The sequence below is a fragment of the Aythya ferina genome (assembly GCF_964211825.1).
Source record: "Aythya ferina genome assembly, chromosome: 29".
In the NCBI taxonomy this organism is placed as follows: domain Eukaryota; kingdom Metazoa; phylum Chordata; class Aves; order Anseriformes; family Anatidae; genus Aythya; species Aythya ferina.
This window is the reverse complement of record NC_140326.1, coordinates 424,179-443,529: the sequence shown is the minus strand read 5'-3', so window position 1 is coordinate 443,529 and position 19,351 is coordinate 424,179. Positions and strand designations below refer to the sequence as shown.

At 71.1% G+C, this 19,351-nt stretch overlaps 1 protein-coding gene across 6 annotated transcripts; it reads left to right on the top strand.

Annotated features, from left to right (window-relative positions):
- The first annotated feature begins 296 nt into the window (after positions 1 to 296).
- ADAM15 (ADAM metallopeptidase domain 15) lies at positions 297 to 16,255 on the top strand. Of its 6 annotated transcripts, XM_084500341.1 has the most exons (29): positions 297 to 625; positions 1,631 to 1,734; positions 2,455 to 2,531; positions 2,925 to 3,003; positions 3,095 to 3,171; positions 3,256 to 3,436; positions 3,513 to 3,575; positions 3,652 to 3,720; positions 3,822 to 3,991; positions 4,086 to 4,170; positions 4,237 to 4,385; positions 4,476 to 4,653; positions 4,806 to 4,898; positions 5,024 to 5,219; positions 5,289 to 5,397; positions 5,467 to 5,617; positions 5,693 to 5,770; positions 5,844 to 5,958; positions 6,066 to 6,204; positions 6,546 to 6,599; positions 6,867 to 6,972; positions 7,521 to 7,592; positions 7,920 to 7,991; positions 8,128 to 8,249; positions 14,020 to 14,312; positions 15,188 to 15,256; positions 15,377 to 15,436; positions 15,517 to 15,782; positions 15,890 to 16,255. In XM_084500341.1, exons 1-28 carry the CDS (start codon positions 553 to 555, stop codon positions 15,609 to 15,611), a joined length of 3,129 nt encoding a protein of 1,042 aa, XP_084356467.1. In that variant the 5' UTR covers positions 297 to 552; the 3' UTR covers positions 15,612 to 15,782; positions 15,890 to 16,255. The 6 variants fall into 6 exon arrangements, with proteins under 6 accessions (XP_084356467.1, XP_084356462.1, XP_084356463.1 ...); XM_084500336.1 differs by lacking the exons at positions 14,020 to 14,312; positions 15,188 to 15,256; positions 15,377 to 15,436; positions 15,517 to 15,782; positions 15,890 to 16,255 and adding an exon at positions 8,761 to 8,914; XM_084500337.1 differs by lacking the exons at positions 6,546 to 6,599; positions 14,020 to 14,312; positions 15,188 to 15,256; ... (1 more) ...; positions 15,517 to 15,782; positions 15,890 to 16,255 and adding an exon at positions 8,761 to 8,914.
- Positions 16,256 to 19,351: the final 3,096 nt, after the last annotated feature.

Sequence of the window (19,351 nt, the reverse complement as noted above, 5' to 3'; positions counted from 1 at the left end):
GGATGGTGAAAGTGGGGGTCCACAGCGAGTGAGGCAATGAAGGTGAGGGTCTTCGGTGTACGGGGTGATGAAGGTGGGGGCCTCTGCTGTACGGGGTGATGAAGGTGGGGGTCTCCAGCACACGGGACGGTGAAGCCGGGGGTCCCAGCCCACGGCACGCTGCAGGCGGGGACCCTGCTGCGCACCGGCAACGAAAGCGAGGGGCTCTCCGGAACACCGGGCAGCCGCACCGAGCTCCCCGGCGCGCCCGCTGCCGCCGCTGCGCGGAGCCCCGGAGCCGCGAGCCGAGGCGGAGCCGCCGCCGTCCCCCAGGCACCGGCCGGGGCTGGGCGTCGCCGGCGGAGCGGCGGCGGCGGGCGGAGCCGGGCGGCGGCGGGCAGGAAGTTCCTCCTCCCGGGCCGGGCCGGGCCGCTGCCGGTGGAGGCGGTGGCGGTGCAATGCGCACCGGGAGCACCGGCGGGGGCGGCCGCGCCGGCTCAGCTCGGGAGCCGCCAGCCCGGGGCCGCGGCAGCCCGCACCGGCTCCGGGACGGGCCCCGGTGCCGGCAGGGCGATGGCACGGGCGCTGCTCCTCGCCCTGGGGGTGCTGCTCGCCGCCGCTACCGGGGCGCACGGGAGAGGCGCAGGTGAGCGGGGACCGGGAACCGGGGACCGGGACCGGGACCGGGACCGGGCGCGGCGGGGTCCGGCGGCGGGCACCGGGCTCTCTGCCTCCTCTTCATCATCATCGTCATCATCTTCCTCCTCCTTCTCCTCATCTTCCTCCTCCCCCTCCTCCTCCCGGTACCCGGGAGCTGCCGTACGCAGGGGGCTCGGCGTTGTCCGTGCCGGGCGGGGGGGCTCGTCCCGGTTGGGACCGGCTGCCGCGTCACCTCCTCGGCCGTGTGTCACCAGCCGGGGCCGGGCCGTCCTTCTGTCCGGCCGTCCGTCTGTCCCGCCCCCGCCAACCCCTCCCGGGCACTCGGCACCGCTCGGGGACCGCCGGCCCCCGGGGGCGAGAGGGGCTGCGGCAAAAGGGAAAGGCTCCCGTGGGACCGGGACGTGGGGGAGGCTGTCACAGCCTCGGGAGATTTTGGGGACAACGCCACGGCCCGGGCGTGGAGGGGTCCAGCCCTTGCCCGGAGTGTCAGGGCGGTGGGGATGGGGGCGTGCAGGTGTCCTGCCGTGGCCCCGGACTGTGCCCAGAGCCCTCTCGGAGGGTGGGGAAGCGTCGTGGGGAGCTGCAGGGGCGAGGGACACTGAGTCAGCTGGGGCCAGGCCTCCCCAGTCCCCGAGCGGGTTGTATGGGGCGGCTCGGTGCCGGCAGCTGACGTAAGAGCTGGCAGGAGACCCCAGGAAACCCATCCCACCCGGCCCGGGGCGTGCTGCGATGTGGGGCCACAGCCTCCTTCGTGACCCCACGTGTCACGTCCCGGCTGCAGGTGCCATGTCCAGGCACCTCCAAGGCTCAGTGCCCTGGTCCCTCAGGACCAGTGACACTCGGGGGCTGCACCCAGTGGCAAACTGGGAGCTGCTGGGGTGAGCCTGGCAGCCCCGGCTCCTGTTCCCCACCCTCCTGCCCATGCTGGGGGGGTGGGACACGGACTGTGCTGGGTGACCGAGCTGTGACAGTGGCTCTGGGCCCTGCACAGGTGACAGCTGGCAGCAGCACCCTGCAGAGCTGGGACACTACTGGCATGTGACGCCGCGGGTCCTGCGGGGTGAGCGGCTGCTCCGCCTGGAGGAGGCGATGCAGGTGAGCCCCCGCCGCCTCCCTGGGGTGCCCGTGCCACGTGGGTGCTTGCCTGGCTCGTGACAGTGGGATTGCGGTGGGGTGGGGGCTGCCCGTGGCCTCGCCACATTCCCCTGCACCCTTCCTGGTGCAGGAAACCCAGCATCCGAGTGCCCCCGACCCCAAATCCCCCAAGGGATCGAGCACCTGGAGCCTCCGGGCGCAGCTGCTCAGCCCCGAGGTCAGCGGGGAAGGGTCCGGTGGGGTGTGGGAGGGGGTTTGCTGTCCCCTTCTCCTCTCCCGGTGCTGGGAGGGACCCTAGCAGGTCCTGGCACCCACCGTGCGCCCAGCACCCCTCCTGGCCGGGGCGGAAGGGCCCAGCCCACCCCATGGCCGTTGGGAGTCTCTCCAGCGTTTCCGCCGCCGCACCAGGCAGGAAGCGAGGGGGGCGGCCGGGGGGGGCTGGGGGTGGTGGCGGCGGCTCCGTCCGACACCCCTGTCCCCGCACAATGCGCTGCCGAGGGAGGGACGCTTCCTGCGCGGCGTGAGGGCGGGGGCCGGGGAGCACGGGGGGATCCCTTCCGCCCCTCCCTGGTGGGCACGCGCCAGGCTCAGGCGGGTCCCCGGCCCTGCTGGCACCCAGCTGGGGGACGAGGCGTTTCGGAGGGCACGTAGGGATGGGGTGGGATGGGTGGGGATGGGTCCTTGGGGTGGGGGTCCCGCTGTGACCGCTGCCTGTCGCAGGGGGGGTTCCCCAGCCGGCTGCAGGTGATGCTGGAGCTGGAGGGAGCGCAGCTGGTGCTGGAGCTGGAGCAAAACTGGTGAGGGGGGGGGCTGGCGGGGGCATGGCGGGGGTGGGAGGAGTGGGGTGGAGGTCCCATGGGCCCTGTCTCCATTTGTGGTTTGTGTGGGGTGGGGGTCCTGTATCCCCCGAGGAGGGTGCAGGGTGGGGGATCCAAGGGCCCCATCCCCACCCATGACGCATGTGGGTGAGGGTCTCATCTATTTCCAAGATGTTTGCAGGGTGGGGGTCCCGTGAGCCCCGTCCCCATCTGTGATCCACGTGGGGTGGGGGGCTGGGGTTGTTGTCTCCATCCACAGACATGGAGCAGGATGGGAGGGGGGATGCCGGGGGCCCTGTTTCTGTCTGCGGTGTGCTCGGAGCAGGGCGAGCTGGGGGACCCTGGCTTGGGGCTGACACACTCCTCCGGCAGGGATCTGGTGCTGGGCACCGGGGCGCTGCTCTACTACCTGCCCAACGGCACGCGGGTGGTGCAGGAGGCCAGCAGGCAGGTAGGACCTGGGTGCCCTGCGTCCCCGAGCCCTCCCCGTCCCCAGAGGGCCCCCAGCACGGGGCCAGCCCCTAAACCTCTCTCTGCTGCAGGAGCACTGCTGCTACCGGGGGAACGTGCGGGGTTTCCCCAGCTCCTGGGCCAGCCTCTGTGCCTGCTCCGGACTCAGGTGAGCCCCCAGCCCCGGTGGTCCCCAAGCCCGGGTCGTGCTGTGCCGCTGATGCCTGGTCCCCTCCTGGTCCCCTCTTTGCAGTGGCCATTTCCGAGTGGCAGAGAACAGGAGCTACGGGCTGGAGCCGGACACCAGCGGCCCCCCGGGGAGCCACATCTTGTACCGGCTGCGGGAGGTCCGGCTGGCACCGAGGGCCTGTGGGCAGGGCCCCCCGGAGCCTCCCCCGGTGGAGGTGGAGACAGAGCCGCCCCGGCTGCAGAGGGTGAGGTGGCCCTGGGGTCCTCCCCCACCAGAGCAGGGTCCCCTCGCTGCTGCCCTGACCCATTTTTGTCCCCCAGGGCAAGCGTTCGGTGGCGGAGCCGCGGTTCGTGGAGCTGGTGATGGTGCTGGACCACGCCGCAGTGAGTGCAGGACGGGTGGGCGCCCGGTGCCGGGGGCTGCCCCCTCCCCTGCTGATGCCCTTCCCTGCGCCCGCAGTTCCAGAACTACCCCGACCTGAAACGTGCCCGCACCCGGACCCTGGAAATCGCCAACCAGGTGGACACGGTGAGTCGAGCCGGGCCCCTGCCACGCCGTCTGTGTGTCTTCGTGTCATCCCCTTGCTGCTGCGGGGGTCCCTGACCCCCCCCCCCCTCCGTGCACCCCAGTTCTTCCAGCCGCTGGGCGTGCGCGTGGCCTTGGTGGCGGTGGAGGTGTGGAGCGAGGGCGACAGGTTCGAGGTGGGGCGCAGTGCCCGGGCCACGCTGGAGCGGTTCCTGCGGTGGCGCCAGGAGGAGCTGCTGCCCCGGCTGCCCCACGACAACGCGCAGCTCCTCACGTGAGTGACGGGGACGGGGACAAGGGGACGGGGATGGACGGGGCAGGGCGTGCAGGCGGTGTCAGCCCTGCTGAGGCTCGTGCTCTCTCCCCAGGGGCTCCAGCTTTGACGACGTCGCGGTGGGGATGTCGGTCCAAGCCTCCATGTGCTCGCCCACGCGCTCCGGGGGGGTCAGCATGGTCAGTACCCCCGTGTCCCTCTGTCCCCCTGCTGCCCCCCCGCCCTGAGCCCCTCCTGTCCCACAGGACTACTCGGTCAGCGTCCTCGTCATCGCCTCCACTGTGGCCCATCAGCTGGGGCACAGCCTGGGCATGAGCCATGACGGCGTCGGGCGCTTCTGCGAGTGCAGCAACCTCTACCACGACCACGGCTGCATCATGGACTTGCCCACGGGGTGAGAGCTGCAAGGGGGGCTCTGGGAGAGGTTGGGAGGGTGGCAGGTGCCCCCCCTGCCCTCCTCACTGTCCCCTCTGCGTCCCCGCAGGCTCACGCCCGGCTTGAGCTTCAGCAACTGCAGCCAGCAGGACCTGGAGCGCAGCCTGGGGCAGGGGCTGGGCTGGTGCCTCTTCAACGTGCCCGAGCCCCAGCAGCTGGCCGAGAGCCCCCGCTGCGGGAACCGCTTCCTGGAGCCGGGCGAGGGCTGCGACTGCGGCCTCAGCCTGGTACGGGGGTGCGGGGGGCACCGGCTGAGCCCCAGCTGCCCTTGCCCTGGCTTAAATTTGTACCCAGGAGCTGTGCATCCCAGCCCCGCTGTGGGGTTGGGGTGGCAGCGGGGGGTCCCACCGTGTGCTCAGCGCAGTCCCTGTGCCCGCAGGAGTGCACCGACCCCTGCTGCAACAGCAGCACCTGCCAGCTGGTGCCCGGAGCGCAGTGTGCCACGGGGGACACCTGCTGCCATGACTGCCAGGTACCTGGGGAGGGGTCTGGGACCACCACCCGCCTCCCAGCCCCTCCACAGGGATGGTTTTTCTTGGGGTGCCACCCCTGGGGATGCAGTAGGATCCCTGCCTGTCTGACTTTGCCCCTCTGCAGCTGCGCCGTGCGGGACATCTGTGCCGGGAGCCTCTGGGGGAGTGCGACCTGCCCGAGTTCTGCGACGGGGTCTCACCTCACTGCCCACCCAACGCCTTCCTGCAGGACGGGCAGCCCTGCGCTGGGGGGCGGGCACGCTGCTACGGTGGCGCCTGTGCCACCTACGAGGGGCAGTGCCAGCAGCTCCTGGGGCCAGGTATGGCGGGGACGGCATGGGGACAGTGGCCTGGTGTGGGGGGCTTGGGCTCACTTCTTCCTGCTGCAGGTGCCAGCCCTGTCTCCAGCTCCTGCATGGCCTCTCTGAACGCGAAAGGGGACGAACGTGGGCACTGCGGGCAGCTCGCCAATGGCTCCTACGTCGCCTGTGCCCAGCAGTGAGTGCTGGCCCCATTTTCACTGTCCCCATCCTCGCTGTCCACATCCCTGACCCTTGGTCTCCGCAGGGATGCCGGCTGCGGGAGGCTGCAGTGCCGGCGTGGCGGTGCCCGTGGGGGCCGAGCGGAGGGCTCGTGCCAGGGAACCACGCTGCCCGGGGTCGAGGACGTGAGCGACGCAGCCATGGTGCTGCCCGGCACAGCCTGCGGCCCCGGGAAGGTGAGCGTGAGGGCTGCGGGGGGTGCCGGGGGTGTTCTCCGTGCCCACGGGTCCTGACACCGCATCCCACCGCAGGTGTGCCTCCAGCACCAGTGCCAGGACGTCTCAGTGCTGGGCGACCAGCAGTGCCGGAGCAAGTGCCACGGGCACGGGGTGAGCTGTGGGACTGCAGGGGACGCGGGGGCTGCCAGCAGCTGGGGGCTGAGGCTCGGTGTCACCCACCCAGGTGTGCAACAACCACGGGCACTGCCACTGCGAGCCGGGCTGGGCACCCCCCACCTGCGAGAGCCCCGGAGCGGGGGGCAGCCAGGACAGCGGCCCCGCCGCCACGCTGGAGCGAGGTGAGGGCACGAGCTTTGGGGGGGGAGCAGCGGGGAAGAGAATGGGGCTTTGTGCTGCCCGAGGCGGTGCGGGGCACAGCCGGGCACTGACGTGTGGCTCTCGGCAGGGGGGAGCGCCCTGCCCACCGCCCTGCTGCTGAGCGCGCTGCTGGGACTGGCGCTGGTGCTGGGGCTGTGCTGCGCGCGCCGCGCCGGGCTGCACAAGCACCTCTGCCAGCTGGGCAAGGGGACGTCGTGCCAGTACAGGTGAGCGCCAGGGGTAAGCACCGGGGGCGGCCACCCAGCCATGGTCGTGCACACGCGTGTGGCTGCATGTCACGGGGCTGCCTGCATGTACGTGGGCACGCGCGCGTGGCCGCGGCGGGGAGCGGAGCGTGTGGGCTTGCATGAGCGTGTCCGTGAGCAGGTGACCGAGCCGTGTCTGTGCACGTCCCCCCCGGCAAAAGTAGCGGACCCCGTTGCACTTCGTCGTCCCATGTCACTGCAGTTCCCCTGCCTGCCCTCCCCACCTCTCCACCGCGCTGCAGGCGAGCCCCAGCCCCCCGGGCTGAGCCCCCCGGGCTGAGCCACGACTCTTCTCCCCACAGCGCTGAGACCCGGGTCCGATTCCTGGGTCCAGAAGCCCCAGACGGCTGGAGCGGGTAACGTCACTGCCGGAGCCTGGGTCTGGGGGCTGTCCCTGAGCCGTCCTGCTTCGCAAGGCGTCCGGTGCTGCGATCTTCCCTTGGCAGTGCCCTTGGGGTGTGGGGACGGCCCCGGGCTCGGGGGCGCAGGGTGTCGCATCCTCCGGTGCCGAGGGGTTCGTTTTTCTTCGGCTTCTGCTTGGTGTTGGTGTCGCTTGGTTGTCGTGTGGGGTCCAACCCAAGGGCCAGGAGCGAGCGGGGCCTGATCCTGCCTCTCCCCTGCAGGATCTCGCAGCCGGAGCCCCCCTTGGCCGGGCAGGGCCCCCCGCAGCGCCCCCGGCCCCCGCAGTGGCGCCAGGCCACGGAGCTGCAGGTCATGCACAGCAGCAAGGTGAGAGGCGGGGGGGGATTGGGGACGTCACCCCGACGGGCACCGGCCTCCCTGGGGAGGGGGCTGCCGTTGCTGTGGTTATGGGCTGTGCCGCCAGCCTGCGGTGCGGTTGCCTTGGGTACGGGGGTTTTGTGCGGCTGTTGCTGAGGAGATGCCCGGCGGGGAGCAGCTCGGAGCGTCCCCGCTGCCCGCAGCCTCCTGGGGCTTTGTGCTTCGGCTCCGTGACTCCCTGAGCCTGGCACTGCCCGGCACAGCCCCCAGCCGCTGTCCTGGTGTCCCCGTGCCTGGCACGCTGTCCCTGTGCCCATGGGGGCTGCAGTCAGGGCCCCCATGCACGGTCCCGCAGCCTGGGCTCCGTGCCTGGCCGGGGGCTGCGGTGGCCACCGTGGAGCGGGGCTGAGCCCCGGATCCCCCTGCTTGTAGGGTGGGGTGGGGGGGTCTCCGCTTTGCTGGGTCGGGGGGGGGTCTCCGCATGCTGCACGGCTTGCACCAGCCCCGTGCACGGCTGCATGGCATGCCTGCCCTCCGCCGCCTCTCTCTTTCTGCAGCCGGCTGTCCCGGCCCGGCCCGATCCTCCTGCGCGGCCTCTCCCGCCCGACCCTCTAACCAAGGCCTCCCAGGTAACGCCCTGCCTGGGGTGGGGGTCCCCTGGCCCCCCCTTTCTCTCTGCCCTCCTCTGCCACTGCTGCATGCATCTGTGCATGACCTCAGGGGCTCAGCCTCCAGGGCAGAGGCTGGGGCTCAGCACCCAGGCAAGCTGCGCCCCCCACCCCGCACCCACCGCCCCCAGCGGCTGGCACCCCCCCGTGCCACAAGCCCCGACACCCCCCCCCCAACCTCTACACCCACCCTTCCCATACCTCAGAGCCCTGCCCTGGGAGGCTCTGCCCTGTGCCCCCCACCCTGCTCGCCAGGCTGCGCTCACCGTCCCTGCTCTTTCTGCCCAGGCCCCCCCCTCGGACAGGCCGCCCCCCCCCACCCGCCCGCTGCCTGCGGACCCCGTGGCGCCAGGCACTCAGGTAACGGCAGCACGGCGGCACCCGGCAGGACAGCGGCCCCCTGCTCCCCCCGGGGCAGGGGAGGTGGTTGGGGCCCCCCCAGCCTCCCGGGGGGGTCGCTCCATACCGCAGCTTTGACGCCCCCGTTCCCCCGCAGCCCCCAGGTCCTGCCAAGCCCCCCCCGCCTCGCCGGCCCCTGCCCTCGGACCCCCTGGGGCCTTCACTGCCGCGCAGCGAGAGCCCCCCCGGCCACCCCCACGTCACCGTCATCCCTTCCAGGTGAGTGGGGGGGGCAGGATTTTTTATTTTTTTGGAGGGTGAGGGTAAACTGAGGGGCAGCAGGCAGTTTTGGGGGGGGTAGTAGGGATTGTAGTAGTGGGGGGGGGTGGGCATAGGGACTGTAGTGGGGGGGCTGTAGGGACTGGGGGGAGCTGCAGGCAGTTTTGGGGGGGCTGTAGGGACTGTAGTGCTGGGGGGGGGCTGTAGGAGTTACAGTGGGGGGGCTGCAGGGGCTACAGTGGGGGGGGCTATAGGAGGGGCTGCAGGAACTGGGGGAGGACTTGGGGGCCTGTAGGGACTATATGGGGGGGCTGTAGGGACTATATGGGGGGGGCTTCAGGGGCTTGTTGGGGGGCTATAGGGACTATGGGGGGGCTGCAAGGGCTGTAAGGGGGGGCTCAGAGGCTGATGGCGGTGAGGTGGGGCTGGGGGCTGCAGAGGGGCACAAGGGGTGCTCGGGGGGGGCCCTCGCCGCACTCCCCCCCCCTCACCGCCCCTTTCCCCTCCCCAGGCCGGCGCCGCCGCCCCCCGCGGGCGCCCCCCGGGAGGCCTGAGCGGGGCCGGGACCGCCGCTGGAGCCGCCGGGCCGGGGGGGTGGGGAGGGTGGGGGGGGGCCTCGCCGCCCGCTTGTCGCCACCGGGCCAATAAAGGGGCCGTGAGCCTGCCTCCGTGCTGCCTCCGGGGCACCGGGGGGGGGCGGGACGGGGAAGGGCACCGGGGGGGGCTCCGGGACTACAACTCCCGGCAGCGCTCGCGGCCCCCCCCCCCCCCGGAGCGGCCGCGTTACCGGAAAGGGCGCCGGGGGCCGCCAGCGCCGCCTGGTGGGGGGGGGGGGGGCACCGGGGGGCGGCTGCAGTGCGGGGGGGGCCCCGGTGCTCCTCTGGGTCCCCCCGCGCTTCTGGGGGGCTGTGGGGGGGGTGAAGGGGCGGGGGGGGGCGGGCAGGGCCCCGAGAGGGCCTCGGGGGTCTGCACTGGCGGGGGGCTCGGGGGGCGCCCCCGGACACTCGGCCCTGAGGCTTTGTGCCCCCGGGGGAGGGGGGGGCAGCAGGAGGGACCCCCTGAAGCTCGAGGGGGTCACCCTGCCCCCCCCCCCCCCCGGGCTGTAGCCCCAAAACCCGACTGCACCCACCGAGGGAGGGGGCGTCCCCCTCTCCTGAGCCCCCCCCCCGCAGCGCCACGTCCAGCTCTGGGCCCCCAGCACGAGGTGGGTGCGGGGCTGGGGGCTGCAGCCCCTCTGCTGGGGGGGGGGCAGCTTGGGGAAGGCTCCAGGGAGGCCCCCCCTGCAGCCTTCCCGTACACAAAGGGGGCTGTGAGCAACCAGGGGGGCCTTGAGGTCCCCCCCACCCCAACCCAGGGGTCTGCGGGATGCCCTGGGCACGCAGCCACAGGCGTGAGCAGGAGCTGACCCCTGTGTGCAAACACACGGACAGGAGCTGGCCCTGGGGTGCACACGTGCAGGAGCTGCAACGTGCACAGACACACGTGCAGGAGCAGCCCCCGTGCAAGCACACGCGTGTGCAGGAGCAGCCCATGTGCAGACACGTGTGTAAATACGTGTGTAAGAGCAGCCCGTGTGCAGACACACCTGTGTGCAGGAGCAGCCCATGTGCAGATACATGCGTGTGCAAGACCAGCCCATGTGCAGACACGTGCACAGGACCAGCCCGTGTGCAGATATGCGTGTGCAGGACCAGCCCATGTGCAGACACACGCCTGTGCAGGAGCAGCCGATGTGAAGACACACGTGTGCAAGACCAGCCTATGTACAGACACATGCGTGTGCAAGACCAGCCCATGTGTGAACACACACGTGTAAGACCAGGCCATGTGCAGACACATGCACAGGACCAGCCTCTGTGCAGACACACACGTGTGCAGGAGCTGCCCCGGGTGCAGGACCAGCACCGGACCCCTCTGGGTGAGCAGCACCGGGTGCTGGTGGCCCCCAGCTCCCACTGCACTTGGCTGCAGCCGGGGTGCCCCAGGCTACCGGTACCAGTGCAGGGTGGGGACCGGTTCTGGGCCCTTCTGGTCAGTACTGGTCTTGGTGCAGTCAGCACTGGGAGAGTCCGTTGGGGCTGGGGGTGGGGATGCCAAGTCAGTACGGGAGGGGGCAGGCCCAGTCCCAGTCGGTACTGGGGATATTGGGCCAGTGCCAGTCGGTACCAGGGATGCCGGGCCAGTGCCAGGGGCAGCAGTCCCAGTCCCAGCTGGTACTGGGGATGCTGAACCAGTGCTGGGGATGGTGGTCCCAGTCCTGGTCGGTACCGGGGATGATGCCAGGCTGGTGCCGGGGCAGTGGTTCCAGTCCCGATTGGTACAAGGGACACCGGGGGCAGTGGTCCCAGTCCTGATTGGTACCGTGGATGCCAGGTCAGTGCCGTCTGGTTCTGGGGATGCTGGGGGTGGTGGTCCCAGTCCCAATCAGTACTGGGGATGCTGGGCCAGTACTGGGGGCAGCAGTCCCAGTCCCAGCTAGTACTGGGGATGCTGGGCCAGTGCCAGTTGGTACTGGGGACAGTGGTCCCAGTCCTGATCAGTACTGGGGATGGCAGGGGTGACGGTCCCAGTCCTGGTTGGTACTGGGGATGCTGGACTGGTGCCAGTTGGTACCGGGGATGCTGGGGGCGGTGGTCCCAGTCCTGATTGGTACCAGGGATGCCAGATCAGTGCTGCCTGGTTCCAGGGATGCTGGGGGCGGTAGTCCCAGTCCCAGACGGTACTGGGGATGCTGGGCCAGTACCAGGCGGTACCAGGGATGCCAGGTTGGTGCCAGGGGCAGTGGTCCCAGTCCCGATTGGTACTGGGGACACCGGGGGCGACAGTCCCAGTCCTGATCGGTACTGGGGATGCTGTGCCGGTGTCGGGGACGGTGGTCCCAGTTCCAATCGGTACTGGGGGTGTTGGGCCAGTGCCAGGCGGTACCGGGGATGCCGTGCCGGTGCTAGGGGCGGTGGTCCCAGTCCCGATCGGTTCCGGGGATGCCGTGCCGGTGCCGGTCGGTACCGGGGACGCCGTGCCGGTGGCGGGGTGCCGGTGCCGCCCCCCCCTCTCCAAAGGGTTAATGGCACTCGGGGAAGTTGCCGGGCGGCGGCGCAGCGCGGATTGGCCCGAAGTTGTCGGGGCGGGGCGGGCCTGGCCGGGCCGGGCCGTGCCGTGCCGGGCCGCCCCCGGCCCCCGCCCCCGGCCGCCGCCGCCGCCGCCGCCCCCCGCCCGCCGCCGGCGGAGCCATGCGCCCCGCGCCGCTGCTCGGGCTCCTGCTCTGGGCGCCGCTGCTCTGGGCACCGCCGCCGCCGGTGCGCGGCCTCCGACACGGCGTCCACTGGAACGGGAGCAACCCCAGGTAGCGCCGCCGCACCGGGGCGGCCCGGGCCGCCCGCCTTTGTGTGCGCCGGGCAGCGCGGCCGAGCCCGGGCGAGGCACCGGGAGCGGCACCGGGAGCGGCACCGGCCCCGAGCCCGCGCGGCGCCGCCGCTGCTCGGCACCTGGGCGCGGGGCCGCGCCGACGGGAGGGGCGCGGGACCGGGGCGGCGGGACCCCAGGGCGAGGCGGAGCCGGTGGGCACCGAGCCACACCGGGCATCCCCGCTGGGCGCCGAGCCCCGGCTGGCACCGAGCCGCTCAGTCCTTCGGGCGGCACCGAGCCACCGGGCACCTCGGGGTGCCACCGAGCCCCGGGCACCTCCAGTGCCACCAAGACCCAGGTGGCACCGAGCCATCGGGCACCTCTGGTGGCACCGGGCACTCCCAGGTGACAGCAAGCCTTTGGGCACCACCGGCTGACACCGAGCCCTGGGTGCTACCAAGCTCGTGGGCACCCCTGGGTGGCACCGTGCCCCCGGTGGCGTTGGGCATCCTTTGCTGGCACCGAGCCCCTGGTGGCAGCAAGCCCTGGGTGTCCCCAGCCTGCCAGCCACCCCTGGGCAGCACCAAGCCCCCCACCCTCGGTGGGGCATCCTCAGGTGGCACCAAACTGGTCACCAGCTCTGGGCATCGTGCTGGTGGGCGCAGAGCCCAGCATCGCCCCCCTGGCCGGGGGTGCCGCCCGCGTCTCTGCCATCATCCCTGGGCTGGGGTCCAGCCCCGCGCTCGCCTCAAACCCATCTCCCCCTCCCGGCCTCCTCCATTTTAGGCAGTTCCAGGCTCGGGGCTGCTCTGGGCACTGGAGGAGGGGAGAGTGCAGGGGGCAGGGTCAGAGCGCTGTGCGGGGGGCCCTGGGGCCGCGCTGCCCCGTGGGGGGCTCCAGCCTGTGGAGCCAGGTTGAGGCAGGTGGGCGCACACCCGGGCAGGGTTTGGGGCACCAATTTGGGTGTGGGGAGCCGTGGATGCAGGAGGTGGGCACCAAAGCCCACAGGCACCCCATGATGGAGGAGGGGGGTTGCTCAGCACGGGGCTGGGGTGCTGAGCGCCCATCTGCAGGGTCAGGGTGTGCGCCCTGGCCCCCGGGAGCCCTCAGCCCTGCCTGGGCTCGTCCTGGCCAGCGTAGCCCAGCGGGAGCAGCCTGGCTGATGCTCTGAGTCAGCTGGGAGCCCACGCCTGGTCCTGTCCTCGAAGAGCCCCCGGCTTGGGGGGGTGCTCACAGAGGCCTGAGCCTCCCAGCCCCGACAGCGCTGCCGGCCCGGTGATTAATGCGCCGGGCTCTGCCACAGCTGCCAAAAATCTGAGCCTGGTGTAAACACTGCCCCGGCCGGGCACTGGGGCAGGAGGAGGGGGGCTCTGCTGGCCGGGGGGGCTCCCCGCTGGCCCTGCTGGGCTAGAAGTGGCCCCAGAGATGGGGCAGCACCACTGGGTTGGCCGCAGCAAGCGGGCAATGGGAGCCCTGGGCTGTGCTGGTCCCAACATGCATCCCACCCCATCAGGCTGGTAAAGGGTGCGGGGCAGCACCCGGTCCCAGGTGCTGGCTCCACGTCCCCATCCTTGTACCCAGGAGTCCCCCGTCCCACCACGGCTCTGCCAGCACGGCCAGGGCTCTGCCTGCTGCCAGCTCAACGCCCAGCCCTGGGCTTGCCCTGCTTGCAGCAGGATCTGGCCGGGGGGAGACGTGGGCGCAGGGTGGGGGCTGCCACCCTGCTGGGGTGGGGATGGGGAGAGGGGCTCCTGCTGCATCTCCCGCCCCGGGCTGGCAGGACCGAGCGTGTGCACACGTGTGTGCGTGTCTGCGTGTGTGTGTGCACACGTGTGTGTGTCTGCAGAGGTGTCTGCTCCACCCTGGCCTGGCTGCACAAGCTGTTTGCACAGGCGTGAGCTCATGCCGCGTCGCTGCGTGCCTGCCTGCGCAGGTACCTGGGCTGTGCCCCCTCCCCTGCCCGTCCCCGGGCTGGGTTTGCACAGCTGGGGGAGCCCCTCTTTGGGGCCAGAGCCCCCCCCCGCCAACCCCGCCAGCTGCCCCATTGCAGGGCCAGCAGCACTCGGGGCCACCCCCCGTCGGGGTGTCACCGCCGATCAGCGCTGGGGGCCGTGAGGCTGCTGCCTGGGGCGAGGGGCTTTGTGCCCCGGCCCCTGACCCCGGCCCGCGTGGTCGGGCTCCTGCGGGCCAGCCCCGGCCCCCCAGCTGCAGCCGCTGAGCCCATTCAGCTCCATCGGGCTGCAGCTAATCGGAGCTGATGCCTGTTTGTTTGGAGAGGCCGGGTGCCCGGTAGCTGTTTCAACAAAAGCCTGGCCACCCGCTCTGCCGGGGCGAGGAGTGGGGCCGAGCGGAGCAGCACGGGGTGGGGGGCGTCTCTCCCGGCCCCCTGGCGCCCACTCCCCAGCTCCCCCCTCCTGCCCGGCAGGTTCCTGCGGGACGACTACACCATCCAGGTGTCCATCAATGACTACCTGGACATCTACTGCCCGCACTACGAGGGGGCTGTGCCCGCCGGCCGGGCAGAGACGTTCACGCTCTTCATGGTGGACCGGGAGGGGTACCGCGGCTGCTACGAGACCCCCGGGGCCTTCAAACGCTGGGAGTGCAACCAGCCCCAAGCGCCCTTCGGGCCCGTCCGCTTCTCGGAGAAGATCCAGCGCTTCACCCCCTTCTCGCTCGGCTTCGAGTTCCAGCCGGGGGAGACCTACTACTACATCTGTGAGTGCCCGTGACGGGGGCTGGGGGCACCCCCAGGGCTCTGGGGGCACCCGGGTTGGGGTGCGTGGGGGCTGGTGTGCGCTGGGGGCTGCATGCGGTTGTAGTGGGGTGCAGCCAGGCTTGGGGTACACTGGGGGTCTGGCTGCCCCCCAGGGCCGGGGTGCCTGGGGGGGTCCCAGCTGTGCCTGGGGTCTGGGTGCAAATGGGGTTGTGGTGCATGGGAGGTGGGGGTGCAATGGGTTGGGGTGCACTGGGGGTCTGGGTGCAGTGCGTGGGGGTCTGGCTGCACCCATACAACCAGGATCGGGACACATGGGGAGGTTGGGGTGTAGCAGTGGTCTGCATGGAACTGGGGTTGGATCATGCTGGGGGGGCAGGATGCAATCGGGGTTGGGGAGAAATTTTGGGGGAGGGGGTGTCTGAATGCACCCGGGGTCTGGATGCGATCAGGACTGGGGCACACGGGAGGGTGCAGCGATTGCACCTGGGGGTGTGCATGCAACCGGGGCTGGGGGGGCTCCGGCTGTACCCAGAGCTCTGGCTGCGTGAGGGCTCAGGGCACGGGGGGGGCGGGGGGTCTGGGTGCCCCCAGGGTGGGGGTGCACCATGACTTTGGATGCAGCCAGAGGTGCGGGAGGGGTGTGGGAGGCGTCTGGGCACCCCGGGGGGGAGGCGCACGGAGAAGCGGGGCTGTGCGCGGGGGTCTGGATGGGGGGGGGGGGGGGGGGGATTCACGCCCCTCATTCCGCCGGGAGGGGGCGCGCCAGGCCCGGCTCTGGCCCGGCCCGGCCCGTCGGGGAGCCCCGGGGCTCCCGTCCAGGGCGGCGGTGCCGGTGCCGGTGCCCGCGGCAGCTGCTGACCCCCCCTCTGCCCAGCCGTGCCCAGCCCCGAGAGCGCCGGGCGCTGCCTGAAGCTGCGCGTCTCCGTCTGCTGCAGAGCCACTAGTGAGTCCGCGGGGGGGGGGGGGGGGCTGCTGGGGGGCACTGGTTTGCACTGGGGCTCGGGGAGGCGCGCACTGGTGCCGGGAGGCACCGGCTCTCTGACACCCTCTGGGTTTATTCCAGCGCCGGAGCCGGTGACGGAGGTTCCCAATTCCCAGCCCCGCGGGCGAGGGGCCCCCGACGGTGAGTACGAGGTGGGGTTGGGGTGGGGGCCCCTCCGGGCCGCCTCACGCTGACCTCTGCTCCTGCTCCTGCCCCTGCAGACGCGGGGACGCCCCGGGACACTGCGGCCCCGGCCCTGCCGCAGCACCGTGCCCAGTGCCTGGCTCTTACGCTCCTCGCCCTGCTCTGGATCTGACCCCGCGGCGCTGCCCGCGGCGGGGACACGGGCTCCTCCGCCACGCTGGCCGCTTGCGAACGTTTTTCTCCTGCCACTGTCCCACCGAGCCCGTGGGGCAGCCCTGGGTCACAACTCTCCTGCCAACCCCCTGCCGAGCTGAGCTGGGGGCCAGGGGCTCCCGGCTGGAAGGTGAGGGGGTCCCAGGGGTCTCCCTGGTCCAGGCAGCTCTGCAGCCCCTGGAGCTGCGCCCCTCGGCCGTGCCGCGGTGTCTCCTGACGGCGATTTCTTCTTCCTAGGGGCATTGCTTCCCTGCCAGCATCCCCGCGCGCCGGCCCCGACAGCCGCCCTGCCCCGGCGCTGTGGGCTCCCTGCAGCTCCTTGGACGCCTGCTCTGCCCCAGCGCCGCCTCCTCATCTTGTGCCTTCCCCCATGGACCCCCTGCTGCGGGGGGCCGGGGACCCCCAAGCCCTGGAGCAGGGCGACAGCTCCTCCGGGCGCTGGATGGAGGCAGGCGCCCGGCCCCTCCGCTCGCCTTGTCCTCCAGCGAGGACACCGATCTGTCTTCTGCGAAGACGCCCTCCTCCTCCGTGCGGTTCCAGTCCGTACGGTTTGGTTTTAACCCCTGGTAGTGACTGAGCCGAGTAATACAGTATTTGCAAGACCGCCGTGCCCTCGGGCTCTGCGCCGCGGTCCCTGTCCCCGCGGGGTGCTGGGGTGTCCGCCTCGCAGCCTTCGCTGCAACCTTTCAGGCTGGGGGGGGGGGGGGCTTTAATTGCAGCGATTGATATTGAGACATCAGCTCATGTGACAGGGAGAGCTTTAATTACAGATCAGCCGCCTGCAATTAGTGCCGGGTGGCAGGGCCCGGCGCCGGCACCTGCAGAGGGGCAGGGGCGAGGGGGTGGCAGAGCGGGGGTCGCTCACCCACAGCTCCAGCCTGAGCGCACTGGTCCTGATCCCTGCTCTTAGCCGGGCTCAGACGCTGGTCCTTGGCCTGTCCGTACTCATCCTGCGCCCCCCCCAGCCCTGCAGCAGCACCTGGGGGGCCAGCACGCTGCTGCCATCCGCTCCCTGCAGCGCCCAGGCAGGAGCAGCGCTCACGTATGCCCTGCAAAAAGCCCATGAAATGGATTTATCCCCGGGAGCCGGCGCCCTCCTCGCAGCGCAGCTCTACCCGGCATTAACGGGGGGCCCCCCCTCGCCCTGCATTAAATGAGGCAATTAGGCTCTGCTGTGCGAGGCGGGGGGCTGCGTGCGGCTGCGGAGCCCTGCAGCAGCCCCTCCACACAGCCATGGAGCCCTCCCCACCCTGCTCTGGGGGTGCCACCCCTCTCTGCCGGAGCACCCATGGGGGATTTCTTGGCACGGCGGGGCCCAGCACCAGACCAGCAGCATCCTGGGCGAGCGGCACTCGTGGAGGCAGCGGGATGCAGCTCCTGCGCCCCCCCCTAATGTGGGGCTGAACCCCAGGCTGGGGGGTGCCTGGGGGCAGCCGGGCCCCGCCACCCCCCTTCCCGGCGCAGGCGTTGCGTTGCGGCCGCCTGCCGCAGTGGTGCCGGGCACGTCAGACAGGTTTTATGGCTTCTGGAGAGAAACTGCTGGGCGAGAGGCTGAGCGAAAGCAGCGGCCGCTGCCGCGCCCCTCCCTGCAGCCGCTGCGCCCGCCGCACCCTGCGCCAGGGGGGCCCCCGCGCCCCCACCCCGAGGCTCGGTGGGGCAATGGGGCCCGGCCTCCGTGCCATGGGGACGGGGGGGCTGGAGGGGGGGCGTTCGCTGAAGGACCCCACCATGTGGGGATGCTGGGGGGCCTGTGCCCTGTGGGAATCTCCTTGCAGAGGTGCTGTGGGGGGGGTGTGTCCCAAGAGACCCCCCCAGTGTGGGGGTGGTGGGGAGGGGGATGCCCCAAGGACCCCCTGTGTGGGGATGTGCCAGGGGCTCTGTGCCCTAAGCCCCCTCCCCCTGTGGTTGCTGGAGGATTCGTACTTTAAGGCACCCAATGTGGTGGTGCTGGGAGGGGGGGCTGTACCCCAAGGGACCCAAAATGGGGATGCTGGTCAGGGAAATGCCCCAAGAGACCCCCCCCATGAGGGCATGCTGGGGGTACTCTGCCCTGTGGGACCCCCATGCGGGGGTGCCATGTCCCGGGGGACCCCGTGCGGGGATGCTGGGGGGATCTGTGCCCTGCAGCACCCCGATGTGGGATGGTGGTGTCTGTGCCCCAAAGGACCCCTGCGCAGGGATGCTGGGGTCTGTGCCCCCCCCCAGGACAGCCCATCTCCAACCCAGCACCCCAACCCCAACCCGCTGGGACTTCCCTGGGCGATGCCAGGGGGTCCTTGTGGCCCCAGGGGGACACCCCCCGGTGGGTCCCATGCCCCACACCCCTGAGTGGTGGGGCCCTGTCCTTGAGCGGGGGTTGCTTGGTATGCTGGAGCCACCGCCGGCTTCAAATCCCATCGACTTCCAATGAGCAATGCCATCAATAAAAGCTAATTGATGGCACGGCCGCTCCAAATCAGATTCCCCGTCCCCTGAATCGAATTGATGGCTCCGCGCCCCGCAGCCAGCCGCGGCAGAAATTGAATCTATTAAAGGAATAGGCTCCATTATCCCTTCCCTTCCGTCTCGCAACCCCCCCGCCCCAGGGCTCCCTCCAAATGCCAGCCCCCCCCCGCCACCCACACCCGTGCCAGCCAGGATATTTGGGTGCCAGGGTCCCACGTGGGGAGGGTGAGCAGGGCTGTGGGGTGAGGGTGCCCCACGGGCTGCCTGGGTCCTGCTCCCCCTGCTCCAGCCCGTGGGGTACCGGGGCTGGTGCTTGGGGTGGATCTGCACCCCCTGAGGCCCATAGGACAGGGGATGTGGGGTGTGCATCGGGATGGCTCCAGGACCAACCTTGGGGCCCTGTGGTGCTCCCTGGCTGGGCGGCAGTGCCACAGCCCCGCTGCGAGGAATTTGGCTCCGGGGGGGCAGCGTCCTGGGTGCTCCCACCCAGCCTCCAGGACAGGAGACCCCACGCACCCCTCGCCAGCCTGGGAGGGGGCTGAGAACCGCAGCTATCTGGGGGGGACAGCAGCAGGGCACAAAGGGCTGGAAGTGGGGCCCAGCAGCACCCCAAAGGCATCAAAGGGAAGAGCATGCTCCCCCCCCCAAGCATACAGGGGGCTCATCCCTGCCAGTCTCCCATGGGCGCAGGGCAGTGGCTGCAGACCCCACCCCGGGAGCTGCTGAGAGCATCCTGGAGATGGGAAATGGCTCCGTGTCACCATGGAAACGGGGCCACCGGCTTGCCATGCCGAGGGGACGGGCACGTGCGGAGCCCCGTGGAGCGCAGCACCGGGGCAAGCCGGGCACCGAGCACCGGGCACCAGCCCCGTGCCCCCAGCTGCCACCTCCCCAGCACCCTTTGGCCACGCCACAGAGCCCATCTCCTGCTCCTGCATCACCCGCCCCAGCAGGATGCCACCCCAGCAGGACGTCACCCCAGTAGGATGCCACCCGGGCAGGACGTCCCCCTGGCACGACGCTGCTCCAGCTGGGCAGCCCGGCACCGCTGCAGCCGGGTGCTCAGCACCGGGCACACGGGGCTGGAGCCGGCTGTTCCCCGAGCAGCCGAATGATGATGCGCATCGTCAAGGTTATAATTTAGCAAAACACTCAGCAGGGGCTTTGGAGGGAGCCGGCCCGCGCCAGCTAATTATCCAGAGCCGCACGCACCGAGCCCACGCCTGTCATAGCAATGAGGGTGTGTGTGCACCG

Bases quoted from the DNA above. Each gene is read 5' to 3' on its own strand.
- ADAM15 (XM_084500341.1), top strand. From the start codon at position 553: ATGGCACGGGCGCTGCTCCTCGCCCTGGGGGTGCTGCTCGCCGCCGCT. The intron at 2,532-2,924 runs GTGAGGGGGGGG...CTCCTCCGGCAG, and splicing joins CTGGAGCTGGAGCAAAACTG to GGATCTGGTGCTGGGCACCG. The intron at 3,576-3,651 runs GTGAGTGCAGGA...CTGCGCCCGCAG, and splicing joins TGGTGCTGGACCACGCCGCA to TTCCAGAACTACCCCGACCT.